This window comes from Megalobrama amblycephala, linkage group LG2 (genome assembly GCF_018812025.1).
Source record: "Megalobrama amblycephala isolate DHTTF-2021 linkage group LG2, ASM1881202v1, whole genome shotgun sequence".
NCBI lineage: Eukaryota > Metazoa > Chordata > Actinopteri > Cypriniformes > Xenocyprididae > Megalobrama > Megalobrama amblycephala.
This window is the reverse complement of record NC_063045.1, coordinates 34,747,216-34,761,358: the sequence shown is the minus strand read 5'-3', so window position 1 is coordinate 34,761,358 and position 14,143 is coordinate 34,747,216. Positions and strand designations below refer to the sequence as shown.

General features: G+C 35.9%; 1 protein-coding gene across 1 annotated transcript in view; it reads right to left on the bottom strand.

Moving 5' to 3' along the window:
* Positions 1-1,505: 1,505 nt before the first annotated feature.
* unc13bb (unc-13 homolog Bb (C. elegans)) overlaps positions 1,506-14,143 on the bottom strand; it is a 99,246-nt gene continuing 86,608 nt past the window's right edge. Inside the window, exons 36-44 of the mRNA XM_048181499.1 lie at positions 11,238-11,326; positions 9,566-9,712; positions 9,359-9,482; positions 9,012-9,062; positions 7,438-7,515; positions 7,206-7,353; positions 4,882-4,974; positions 4,635-4,794; positions 1,506-4,140 (exon numbers count right to left, since the gene is read on the bottom strand). Coding sequence (XP_048037456.1) covers positions 3,855-4,140; positions 4,635-4,794; positions 4,882-4,974; positions 7,206-7,353; positions 7,438-7,515; positions 9,012-9,062; positions 9,359-9,482; positions 9,566-9,712; positions 11,238-11,326 — 1,176 coding nt within the window. The 3' untranslated portion in view covers positions 1,506-3,854. The remainder of the gene's footprint in view (positions 4,141-4,634; positions 4,795-4,881; positions 4,975-7,205; positions 7,354-7,437; positions 7,516-9,011; positions 9,063-9,358; positions 9,483-9,565; positions 9,713-11,237; positions 11,327-14,143) is intronic.

Sequence of the window (14,143 nt, the reverse complement as noted above, 5' to 3'; positions counted from 1 at the left end):
CTTTCACTTATATTGGATCCGTGTATTTGGTCTTAAAGTGACAGCAGCCTAATATTCCTGCTGTGTCATTAATGTCAATCAACAAAATCTTTTGTAACAAAGATCAATTATATTTATATAATTTATACAGTGAAGACTATACAGTTATGTTTTTTTTTACATTTGATTATTTAATTTCTGTACCTGAATACTGTTAAGACTTGAAAAACAAAAAGCACTGTTTATTTAATTTGTATGTTTATTTTTTTTATGCTTGTAATTTGTCTATTATTGTCTATGCCAGTGGTTCCCAAACTGGGGTACGTGAGGTGACAAAAGGGGGTACGCGAACAAATGCTGAGTAGTTCATTTAATTCTAACATAAAATAATATTAAAATCGAGTATGTATTTCTAACTAACAAAATATCGTAAATCCAGTACATTTAATCAAATTACCTCATCATTTGCAGTCAAAAATGACTGCATCCACACAAGCAGCATGCATATGATAGATTTGCACGCAGCATGCTGTCTTTTATAGCGCTAAATTACTGTCGTTCTCTTTTGTAAAAGTGAGGATTTAGCCCTTACTCGCATGAAGAACAAATATAGACACAGATAATGGATTAATTTCGATTTAAGACTCAAATTTTCTCCAATACAAAAACATACCTTGTGTGAGTTCTTGTATTTAATGATGATAACAATTGTTCCCAAATATCCACATGACTGCAAACGTGACATTATTATACAACAGGTCAAAAAACAAAACATACATTTTAAACACATTAATGTCTGTATTTAGCTACTCTATTTTGCAATAAAATAATAGTTCTGATGAAAATCACAGAACTACAACACACGTCTGTTTCGCGAACAATCCTGCGGCTTTGAACGAATCGTGAGTCAATTATTCAATGATTCATTCACAGCCACTTGCTTCGTTACTAAATGAATGACTTGATGATTCACTCATAAAAACAGTGACTTGCTGCCACCTACTGGCGGTTCTAGTTTAATATTTAAACGTTTTACTTAGTTTTACCATCACTGCATATTTCTCTATTGAACATTTTTTATTTAAAACATTATTTATTTTATAAAGTTATTCATAAAGGAAAAAACATGCACTGGAAAATAAATTTAGGGGGCAAATATTGTCCCTTAATGCTAAAGGTGTGACTGCAGTCGAAGTGGAAGAGAGGTGGTACGCAGAAGGATGGTAATCCCTTCAGGGGGTACTCCGCGCTAAAAAGTTTGGGAACCACTGGTCTATGCAGATTAATTGCCCTCTGATTAATGATTAATGATTGATTAATTCTTTCCAAATAGAGCTATTCAAGTCATCTGGTGAAATGGTTTTCAAATCGCAATAATATATATATTATATATACACACACACACACACACACACACACACACACATATATATACAAATATACGTAAAATTTTTTTCAATATTGTGCAGGTCTAACTTCCACATACTCAAATTTGAGAGTGAAAGCGAATGACAATTTTCAGTGAATAATCATTTAACTAAGCAAATAAATAAACAGCTCATCACACAATTTTTTCCTTTACATAAATGACATCAAGCAAACATTAGTTTAAGATACTTTATACATAAAGTCATTTGTTGGAGTGTGCACACAAACATTTTAATAACACATTTTTCCTTGTCAGTGACTGTGTACAATACCTATAGAACTTCAAAAATGTGAGTAAACTCATTAAGTCCCAAACATGTCAGTGATTATTGTCAGTATTGTTTCAAGAGTTTAAAAAAAAGGTGAGAACTTCCACAAGTTGGCACAAGGAATGTATATATTACAAAGAGTGACAGTTCTCTTCTAAAATGCAGTCCAAACACTGCTGGCCTAAACAACAGTAACAGTATATAAAGTGACACAGAGTTAGAAGTGAGAAATGTACAGAAATAAGTAACAGGTTAAACAGTCACAATAATGATTGGCAATATTAACATACATTTTACATATTGGCAGTGCTTGTGAAAAATACAATAATTTTTACATTGAAATTTGGATTAACAAGGTGAGACTTTTTGCACAGGCAACAAACGAAGGGACATATTTAGTGTTACTGTCTTTTTCCTGTTTGTTTTTGCAGTTTGAGTCATTTCTGGAAAAACAAAGCACAACACAGTACAAAATTCCTCAAATGAACAAATAAAGAAAACAAATGAAACAAAACATAGAAACGGAGTAACAACAAGACTTCACAGAAGAAAAGAATCATCTTTACTTAAAAGGAAAAAAACAGAAGTTAAAATCATTTAAATAGAAAATATCCGAACAAACAAAGTAAGGCCGCTTTGAAATTAAAACAAACAAAACTCACTATTATCTTTAATTGATCAGTGATCATATCTGAGCTTGATCTGATATTTGTTAACTTTCCCTCTCTCATTCCACTATATAAATATAAAGTATTGAAAAGTATTACACGACACCCCATTAAAGCATTCACACATTTAAGCTTCAATACTGTCCGATTATGCTGCATTGTCTTTCGATGGACAAAAAAATAAAATAAATAAATAATAATAATGTGTAAATGTGAACTTGATTATTGCTGCCACGTACTGGTCATAGACAATGGCTGAAGTACCGCTCACTTTGAAATGAATGGTGACCGTAAGAGGCAGAAGACTTGTGGGCTGAGGTGCAAACAGGTCATCCATCTTCTGAGCGGCCGCAAAGCCTGTAAGAAAGGCACACTTTCGGCTGATGGATGTGTCACGTGCGAGCTGACTTGGAAATGATGTGAAATGTACATGATGTCTCTCAACAAACACCTTTTTTTGGACTTGTCGGTTCTGATTACTTATTCTTATTCATGCAACGAACCACACCACAACACCAAGTGAATGAGATCTGGCCCCTAGGAAAGTAACACACTCTGTCCTAACAATCATAATCATTACATTTCAACCTGACACATTCACAGCATCAACAAAATAAGGCAATAAACACATGGCAAAAAGGGTTACAGAGAAAAAGTGCATGAATAGATCTGGAATCTCTGAATTTTACAAACTGATGACCCGACACACTCACAGCGCCATCTAATGGTCGGAGGTCAAATCTCAGATTCAAACTGAATGCTCATAGGACTTTCAGTCAGGGATAGATGACATTTTTTTTCTTGCAAACAAAATATTTGCGAGGGAGACATGCCTGGTTTTACTGCTGTGTATGGTTTACTGTTATTGAGTTAATGAAACATTGAAAATGGCTGAATCATAAAGTGGAAGCATCTCATAAATGTCAAAGTTCACCCAAAAGCAGTTATATTTTACTAGTCTATTTTAATAACATTTTATATTATTTGCATTGTGAAATTATTTAGCATTTTCTTATTTTTATATTATATTTAATTGTATATTTCAAGGAAATGTGGTCTGTTTTTAAGAGATTCACCCAAATACATATTTCTAAAAAATATCTAATGGAAAAAACCACCTAATTAGGCAAAACTGAGGCACAATACAACCCAGTCCTGTATGTCTATCCATCACAGTCTCGTTGTTCATAAAATATGGCACCTACCCTGAAAAGTCATTTGCTAGTTTGTCAGTGGCTTGGTGTGTGAGTGTGTGTTTCATTGTATATTAACATATGAAAAAAATTAATTGTTGATTGGGATGACTCCACATTCATTTTTAGACTAACAGTGCTCTTTATAAAATGTCACATGGCCGCTGAAAGCCCTTCTCTTTTGGACAGAAGTGGGTGTCAGTGGGCAGCGAAAACATTGGTGTGGACACAGAAAGGTGACAGTGTTGAATCCAGCCTTTGTTTATCCGTTCAACAACTAAAAGAGTTTCAGATTGCCTTTGGCTGTCAGAACGTCCTCACCTCCCCTCCTCGGCCGAGCGGGTCTCGGACTTGAGTTTCACAAACTCTTTGGCCACCTCGTCACCTGAGCGCTGGGAGAGGATGCGCATGACGGTGAGGCCCGTGTCATCGATGTGTATCCGTGGGCCCAGTGGACACCAGCAGGCGCAGCTGGCCCTTGGTGCGACATCACGCAACTGTATGACGGCGATACCGACCACACGGTCCGCACGGCCAAAGCAGTAGTCCTTCACACAAACCTGCAGCTCGTAACACTCCGGGCCATCCTCGTTTCCAAGAATGCTGCAGAGAGAGAGGGGGATTCTTTATTTACTAGTACTAATAACTACCCATCTATCTGTATATATCCATCCATCCATCTAATCTACCTATCTGTCTATCTATACACCCGTCCGTCCATCTATCTATCTGTCTATCTATCTATCTATCTATCTATCTATCTATCTAGGAATCCATCTATCCAGAAATCCATCTATCCACCCATCCATCCATCCACCCATCCATCCATCCACCCATCCACCCACCCATCCATCCATCCATCCATCCATCCATCCATCACTTAGTAACATCTATCTGTCAGGACTTTTCAACCATCAGGAGTTTTATTGTATTGATGCTTTGGCAATTTTGTGTATACCATCATCATTTTCTCTCTTTCAATAATTGTGAGAGAGAGATGCATCCATTTTGTAATTTCATTTGATTCCTCATGCATCGTTTAATGTACTGTTGTTCATTAATCTAATTTGTCCTGAATGACTAGGTTTTGCACTCACAAATGGAAGGTCTCGTTGAATTTGGGCGCCCAGCTGTTGTTCTTTGATTTGGTGGTGAACCTGCGCTTCTTGTCGCTGAGATGAGGGCCAATCATGGTGACCTCCACAAATGGCCGAAACATCCCAGATGTCTGCCACTTCAGATCGTTTGCAGCCACAACTAAATAAAGAGAAATGCGACTCAGATAATACACTTGTGGAATAGACAAAGCTCACTTAAAAGCAATACAAATGCAGTATGACATACCTTTAACTGTAACTTTATGCTCTCCTGTGCCCGGGTGAGTGAAGAGGTCAATCTGTATGGATACTTCCCCTACTGGTTTATCAACTCCTGAGCCTAAACACAGATATATTTACTTAATCTAAATGGGGACAATCAATAGACTTGTTTTTTTTTTTAAATTGAGCAAGTTATAAATACTATAACCTAACCAGAAAGAAAGAAAGAAAGAAAGAAAGAAAGAATTGCTTTCTGCAATTTAATAATAATAATAATAATAATAATTATAATAATAAAACTTTATTTACATTGTTTTTACAAATGAGGAAGCCCTTGAATGTCCCCAAAAGGAGATTTTGTCAGGTTTAGCTTACTTTTGAGTATCAATTTGTCGCCAAAATATAGTTAGGAAGGTACAAAAACACACACAGTGAAACACAGGCCTCACATGCACATTAGAGGAAATTAAGAAAAATTTAAGCATTAGAGAAATAGAGCAGAAAGATGTACCGGATTTACATAAATAGGAAGTAATGACAATGACAAAAGGGAACACAGAGTAAATTACAGTGGGAGATCTTTGGGCAAATCTCATCAAGAAATGTGACTCCAAAGGTCAAAATTAGATTTTTGTGGCTTTTAATCCAAGTTAGCATTGGACATTGAAGACCATGTTTGCATTAACTTTTCTCCTCCAGGAAAACAGACTTATTTGCTGCTTCTCAAACAGAAGGATGCATCCAAGTGAGGCTGTGTCCTTCCTTGTTCAGTCCTTCGCTAGAGTCCTCCACAGCATTAAACGCTAGAATGAGACGGTCTAGTAAGTGCGCATGGCTACGTCATAAATGTTTCCACAGCTGTTACGGCACAAAAATACTATTAAAATTATAATTTGAAAAATACTTTATATCAAAAAGCTTTATATTAACCGACTTTCTATTAATGCAGTACAGATATTTACAGCCATCTCTGGTCTCCCTGTGGTTTACATTATGCACAGTTTTGTATTGTGATTAATTTACAACAAAAAAGAAAACATAATGCCTCCAAAATCTTTTTTTTTTCTTTTTTTTCTTGTATTACACAGTGAAACTAGATGAGCTCAATGCCAGTTCATTTACTGCTAATTCTTTTTCATGAATTGGAATGTGTGCAAAGGATTGGGTGACTGGAGGACACGAAGCATACACTTGTTCCACCCTTCAAAGTAAGCCGAATGAAGAATGCAAAATGAAAGCTGCCTTCAAAGGATCCTTCACTTTGAGACATACTTTGCATATCTTGGATGGCATATCATCAAGCTTCTGTCTTACTAGGATGCAACCTTTCTGACTGAGAAGCACCCAATGTTTATTCAACCTGCACATATGGGCGTGTCCAATTTATTTATTTTTTTGTCCAATCAAATGCTTTCTAGAATGAATGTAATACCAGTAATACCACATGCCTCTGATAAAAATCAGGACCCATAGCTGTGACCTAACTTAAGACTATTTAAAAATGTTGCATCCCAACTTCCTGGAAATACATCAACACCTGAAAAATCATTAAGCCATTTCATGGGGTCTTTAATGTTCCAAAATAGGCTTCATTTTCATCATGCGAAATAAGATTTATTGATAAGTTTTGGAGTAAATATGACATGGTGATTGTGAGATTCACCCCATAAGGGGACAAATGAACCCAAAACCCATGTAGGAAAGGATCTGGAGAAGGGGACTGTGATCATTCATGAGAGGGTATTTGGGTCTCAGGGAGTCTGTGGTGACCTACCCCTGGAGGGCTGTATTTTCTCACTAGGTGTTATCCTCATACCCTTCCCATTATGCACTTGGAGCAGAGACAGAGGCAGAATCAGCAGTGAAAGAGACAACAGTCAAAGGCAAAGAATTAAAAACAAGAATAACATCAAAGAAACATGGACAGTAGCCACATTAAGCAATGAGAGACAGATAAAGCTTGAAGAGATCAAGAGGTTTCTCTACAAAAAGTACTCAATTGAGGTCTATCTACAGTAATTCACAGCTCAATACTGACACCTAGTGAAGCACTGCTTAAACTAATCTTTAAGATATCAAAAGATATGAACCGACGATACGAGAGAGTGATCAGTGAAGTTATATCATTATATGGAAAAAAAATAAAAAAAAAATAATGGTGTGAACATTATTCAAAATATCTTCTTTTATGTTCCACAGAAGAAAGTAAGTTATACAGGTTTGGAATGACATAAGCATAAATGATGACTGAATTGTCATACTATTCCTTTAATATTGATATTATGAGGTTATATGTATGAAGATAAAGTAGGTGTGTCAGTAGATGTGTCTCAATGTCTGTGTGTTCACCTTGAGCATGCTGAGAAGTAACAAACGTCTTGATGAGTGTGTCAGTGGTCTGGGTATAGAGGGACAGTGCATGTCTCAGTGAGGACAGTTCAGGACTCTTCTCCAGGAAGGCCTTCTTCAATCCATTTCCTCCAGCATGGAAGTATTGCTGCAGAGGATAGAGAATAATCAAAGATTAATTTTAAAACAACATGGGACTTTATAGCTGCTTTAAAGAAAACATAATTTATACCTTTATAGTATCAAGGGCCACGTCCATGACTGCACACTGCTTGGGTGTCAGGCTTTTAGCATCACCAGACATGTGATCCTGCAGAGGCAAAAACCAAAACCAAACCATCTGATACAAACCAAACTCTACAACAGTTTCCTCCTTATCACCTCAATGGACAGGAGTATCTGAACATTAAATAGATGTCCTTGACTTGTAAATAAGAGGCAGTGAACTTTTAATTTTTTGGATTTCTCATATCAGAAACCTATGGAAACCAGTTTCTGCCGCAGAGTAAAATTAAATAGCTGTAAATAAATTTGTTGCATATATATTCACAATTACAAGAAATAAAGTTGCAATTACGAGAAGATTTGCGAAATATTATGTCACAATGTGGACATTTAAATCACAAAAACAAGAACTAAAGTTAAAAATTACATGAACAAAAATCAACTTTTGTAAAAAAAAAACAGAAGAGTCTTTAATAGAAATCCAAAGATTTTGAAATGAACCGTTTTTTTTTTAGTAAATAGTCTTGTTGCACTAGGTAGGAAGTTTTGAGTTCTAAAAAGTAACAGAACGGGCCCTATTTTTACATAAAATGGTCGGTGCGTGAGGCGCATGGTCCAAAAGGGTTGTACCTAGTCTACTAATGAGTCATGGGTGTGTTTTGTGTCTAACATGCAATAAACCAATCCGAGTGTCATCTCCCATTCCCTTTAAAAGGCAGGTGCACTTGCACCATGATGGACTGCTATTTACGTGGCAGAATATAGACACCTTCAACCTGACGAGTCAGTTTAAATACATGTGTGTATTACCACGATTGGTCAAATAATTTGCCAATTTCATTCGTCATTACTGCAAATAGGTAATTCTGATTCATGCAATGACTATCCATTATGACATGTAGGCAGTTTTATCTTTATGTACACAATAATAACTTTTATTTTTAATATTTGGCATGTTTGTGTACTGCTGCGTGTCCCTGTGTGTTTAACAAGCAAAGTGTACGCGTGTTGTGCACCCGCATATATGCTCATAATACTAACGTGCCCTTTAAAAAATAAATAAATAAATAAATACTGCGCCATTGACTTTAGATCAGGTTTTTGTTGGTCAATGGTGCAGTCGTTTTCAGTTGCCTCAAAATAGAAACATGCCAAAAATGCACTTGAACACACCACGTTTTCAAACCAGACTGGCCATCTGACGCCCATGGGCGAACAGATGGGCGCGAGTGCATTTGCTTTTTTAAACAACGTGGGTGCTGGACGTGAAAATGATAACTGCATCTGGCTGAAACTAGCAAAAAACACTTGCGTTGCGTGTATGACATGGCCCTATAAAACGAATTTTTCATGATCTGACTCCTTTTAACAATAGAATGGGGAGAAGCGCAACAATATCAGTGAGATACAGAAAAATACTGGCCCACAGTTTGGCCCACATAACCAAATGCACAGTATAAAGGGGGGTATAGAAACATATAGATAGCATTTAAATTGAGAATCTTCATATATATTCTGTTGCTGAACTCTGAGCTGGTTTAAAGAGATCATAGTCAGAATTAAACAAGCCTAGAGCGGTACCTTGAGTTTGGAGAGCTGACCCAGTTCTTTAGCTGCTGAAAATATCATTCCCTGGCAGAAAGAGATAAAAGTGTTACAGCATTGGAGCGTGTGGGGAAATCTGTACACGTAAAACATGGATTTTACATGTTAACATTTTACTTTAAGACAATGTGTTTCTTACAGGAAGCATTTAAAAGGTTTCAGAGTCTAGAATAATTGCTATAGAGCCACTGGCTTTTAAAATGAAGCATTTAGGCCCCATACTGTATAACCTTTTAATGGCAAACTAAAGAATCACTTGATTTAGACAGCTTTTTCTGGAAAATTTTTTGTGTGAGGATCTCTTGCAGTTACGCAGGTCTTACAAAGGTGTCATTGCCCTGAGGAAGGATGATGGTTTTCTCAAGACTGTTCATCACAATCTTCCACAGCTCCTTCAGCACTCTCTTCAGCACGGTTTTCTCACACACCGAGGCAAACAGCATCAAACTGCGCACAAATACACACAGATCAGGACAGGCTTCAGGTACAATAATAATAGTTTCTGTACAGATGAGGAGATTTCTACTCACTTTGCATCCAGGAAGTCCATCAGCGGCCGCAGCATGTTATCAGAGTCTGCCTCCACCTGATTTCGGCTGTTGGCGTTGACGGGACCTTTGATCTGGTACAGCAGACTGGCCATCTGACGCATGCAGTCATCAATACGGCTCTGGAAACTACAGAGGAAGATCAGAATTCAGCATGAAGAAGAAACATGCTGGACTGAAGTAAGAGGAGAGATGCAAAAGTGTGAAATGAAGGTCTTCTTTTTTTAAATTAATTTAGGATTTTTTCATCTTTACTCAACAAAACTAGTTGCAAAACTAGAAGTGTTTAAAATCATGAGTGGGTGATTCTAGTGAAACCTGTCCAGAACATGTCTGGGTCATAATTCTATTTTCTATCAAATTAAAGGGATAGTTCACCCAAATCTGAAAATTCTGTCATCATTTACTCACCCTCAAGTTATTCCAAACCTGTATACATTTCTTTATTCTGCTGAACACAAATGAAGATGAAGAATGTCAGTAACCAAACAGATCTCACCCCTGATTTTATACCATTGTAGGAAAAATAAATAGTATGGTAGTTAATAGGGGGTGAGATCTGTTTGGTTACAAACATTCTTCCAAATATCTTCCTTTGTGTTCAGCAGAACAAAGAAATTTATACAGGTTTTAAACTAATTGAGAGTGAGTAAATGATGACAGAATTTTCAGATTTGGGTGAACTATTCCTTTAAGATTAATTAAGATTAAGGGCCATTAAGATTACATGAAATGTGACATGTTTACTTGACATGAAATGTTTTTTTTTTTTTATATATTATGGTAATGCGAATCAAAGAGAAAATGCTTATCTCCTTGCCTTGCATTACCATAATATAAAAATTATGATATAATGCTAAATAAATATATTTATTTCTAATAATAATTATTAATAATTTATAAGTATTTATATAATTAGTATTATTGTAGTATTTGTTGCACTATATTTTGTTTATGCTTTTTTTAGCAAAACAATTCCACTGTATTACAGTTTTTGGTAACATTTCATTTTACAGTGTCCTTAATAACAGTAATAACAGTAAATTATGCATAATTCCATGCAACTAAACAGAACCCTATTCCTAACCTTAAACCTAGTTGTTTATTAATATTACTCCATACTTAAATGCATAATTACACTGTAACAAGGTCACAAAATAAAGTGTAACCCAGTTTTTTTTTTTTTTTTTTTCTGTGACACAATAAAAATAATTATAGTAATGAGAACTACTGGGAATAATACAATGCTACTGCTAATTTTCATTAAGCACACTTTTCGACCAATTATCATTCGTATAATGCAATTGTGCAGTAGTTAAATTGTGAAGTATTTATACATTGTGGTGGCATTTCTTGTGCTGCATTTAATTTATGCTGAATATATTAAAATGAATTAATAAATGATAATTATGCAGAATTTATGTTTTAATTTAAAATACAGTAAAAGATACTATGCTACAGTAATAAAAATAATAATGTTTTTTAAATGTTTGGTCAATGGAAAAGATAAATAGAAAAAATGTGCTGAAAAATGTCAATGCAAAAATCTTTATCTCCTTTATGCAAATCATAATTTATTTATTTTTATTTAGGTTTTACAATCTGTTTGTTTTCGTGTGATTCACCCATGTGTTTATGATATATAAACACTGACGTGTTTCCAAAGGTGCTGCTCAGCTCGTCCAGGACGTTGTTCAGCTTGACCTGTAGATCATTCAGGATGTCACTGGCCTCTGTGTCCAGCTGCAGACACACACAAACAGCTTTGATTAGTTCAGTGGCTCTCCAGCATCACATCATTTCAAGAAACACCATTTCACCCGGTGCACATAACCCCAATGCTTCACTGATGGTATGGCAGTTCAGAGGGGGTGAAAAATACCATGGTTTACAGTGATGGGGCAAAAAGAACCTGCTAAAATCCACACAGTCCCAGTGAGAGGAGAGGGGGAAATGAAGAAAGACATAACTGGAGTCCTCTATTGTATATGTGCTCTGTTTATGAGCTCTCAAACACACGTGTACCGTATGACAGCTCAGGCTGTGTAACCCACCTGTTTACTGCTGAACGCCACCTTCAGAAAGAGCAAAGTAAAGGAACATGTTTAACTCTCACTCATTTTAACAATTATGTAATAATCCCATACATTGACTAATCAACTGAATTGAAAAAGAGGAAGGGGTGATGGGTTTAGTTATTCTGTTGAACTAGAGAATACTATTAGTATATAATGTCTAAAGGATGTAGTATGTACTGCAGATGGAATACAGTGCTGCAGGGATAACACATTTTTGTTGGCCAAAACCCGGAAACAAATTCATATTTTAGCACTTCCGGTTCCATTGTCCTGAAGTCAATGTTTTGTTTTGTTTTTTGAATGGGGTTTTAGTTAAATGCCTGATATAAGGTCTGTGAACATAAGCACAAGATATTTTCATGTTTTATTCAAAGACATAAAATACATCAGTAATACCCTCTTGTGATTTTTTTAAAGCTTTTACTTATCTTGAAAAAGGCGGTTGCTAACAAGACGTTAAATGGGACTACAGAGGTTCTCGGGACATTAAATGCCATCAGGCTGAACAGGAAAACTCATCTACTCACTAGTCTGCTTTTACAGCCTCAGTGTGTTTATAATCGCACACTTGCAAATTATTATAATAACCCACACTTCCAGGGAAAATGTTTTTAAATAAAGACTAAAAGAGTTGGCCTAAAAATATGTCATCACTGCAGCGCTTTATACTGCTGAACTCATGTTCACCAAATCGTGAGCAATAAAAGTCAGGAGCATTTGCATTCGATCGTCCTTTTGGCCCAAAGTGTTGTTGCTCTAGCACAATCAACCAATCACGAAATGTTCAACAATGGACAATTTATCCGCTACAATTGGTCATGCGAATGCTTAATCTTGCATTCCTTCAATGAAATTAGTGGTTATTTTGCTTGATTTCTGGACCAATAGGAAGGTTCAAACTAAATCTGGATCTATTAAAGGGATTGCTTAAATGGGCAAGTCTGAGCCTCACCTTCTGCTCTCTGTCTGCTTTCTCAGGCTTTTCATAGATATAAAGAAATGTTGTATAATTATGTACCAAGTGCAAATCAAGATCAATTTTTGAATGTGTAATATGCCAAAAAGTACATTTACATTCAAATTCAGGGACAAATTAATCGCTTTCTAAGAAGTGACTAAAGGGACTCAATACACACCTTGTCCTCAGAGATCTCCATCTATGGGCAGGGTTAAGAAAAAAATAAAAAACAAAACCGGTCTTTAATTGTCCACCTCTCATATAGTTAAACAATTACTGTGCTGTTTAGGGAGCAACACTAGGGTGATGATTAAATTAAAAGAGTGAATATCAAAATGAAAATTCCATTAGGCTCAATAGGAAAACAGAATATTAGTTACTAGCGGTGTGACGAGACCAGTATCTCCCGAGACGAGACGAGACTCGAGATTGAGTTCACGAGACGAGACAAGATGGCGAAATACATGACTAGAAAAACTATTCTGCAGGTGTATTTGAAATGTTTTAACTAATCATTTTGTAATGAATGTCATTTCAGTTCTACTTTCCGAGTATGAATTATCATATGCAGTAAAAGACAACAATACTCAAGTAATGTAAAAAGGTTTTGCCACTAACTCAACTGACTGACTTCCCTCCTGTATGATTTCAGTCTCTTCAGATCTTACTGTACATGAATTATGAGCTTCTACAACTTTTGACCTCCTAACTGAACTCCTCTCCACAATCTGATCACAGAAATAAAAACAGTATAAATAAAAATGGTAACACTTTACAATAAGGTCTCATTTATTAACATTAATGTATTAACCAACATCAACTAACAACAAGCAATATATTTGCTACAGTATTTATTAATCTTTGTTAGTTGATAAAAATAGTCATTCATTGTTAGTTCATGATAGTTCACAGTGCATTAACTAATGTTAACAAATGAAACCTTATTGTTTGTACTAGTAAATAATAAGAAGAGAAAACTGTTATTCATTTTTATGGTAACACTTTACAATAAGTGCAACCATAATCGCACTCTCTCAATATTCAAAGATCAAATAAGACCAAATTTTTCTTTGATACAGAGCTGAGAGATGGTTACAACTACACTGCCCAGCCTAAAATAGCTTTCATATTGAGAGATATCTGTATTCATCAGTGAGCCGCTTTTAAAATGCGGGGTATTGAAATCACGTTTGAATGCGCGCGCGCGTTTACTTTCACTTTTAAACGGTCGCGCGTACTCTGTAAATATGGAGTGGCGGCGACCGTTATCCAACTGAATTAAATGTTTTTTTTTTATTTAAATACAAAGCAAAACGACAGTGGAGGCATAATGTAAACGTAGCGGTGGCATATTCTTTCCTAATCATCCTAACACTCTGTCATGGCAACATCACGAGACTACTTTTCGCCTCGACGAGAAATCTCGTCACAGTTTAGTCTCGCGAGATCTCGTGCCACGAGATCTCGTCACACCCCTATTAGTTACTCATAAAAGAGTCAAATTTTTGTTCTTTTTCAACAAAT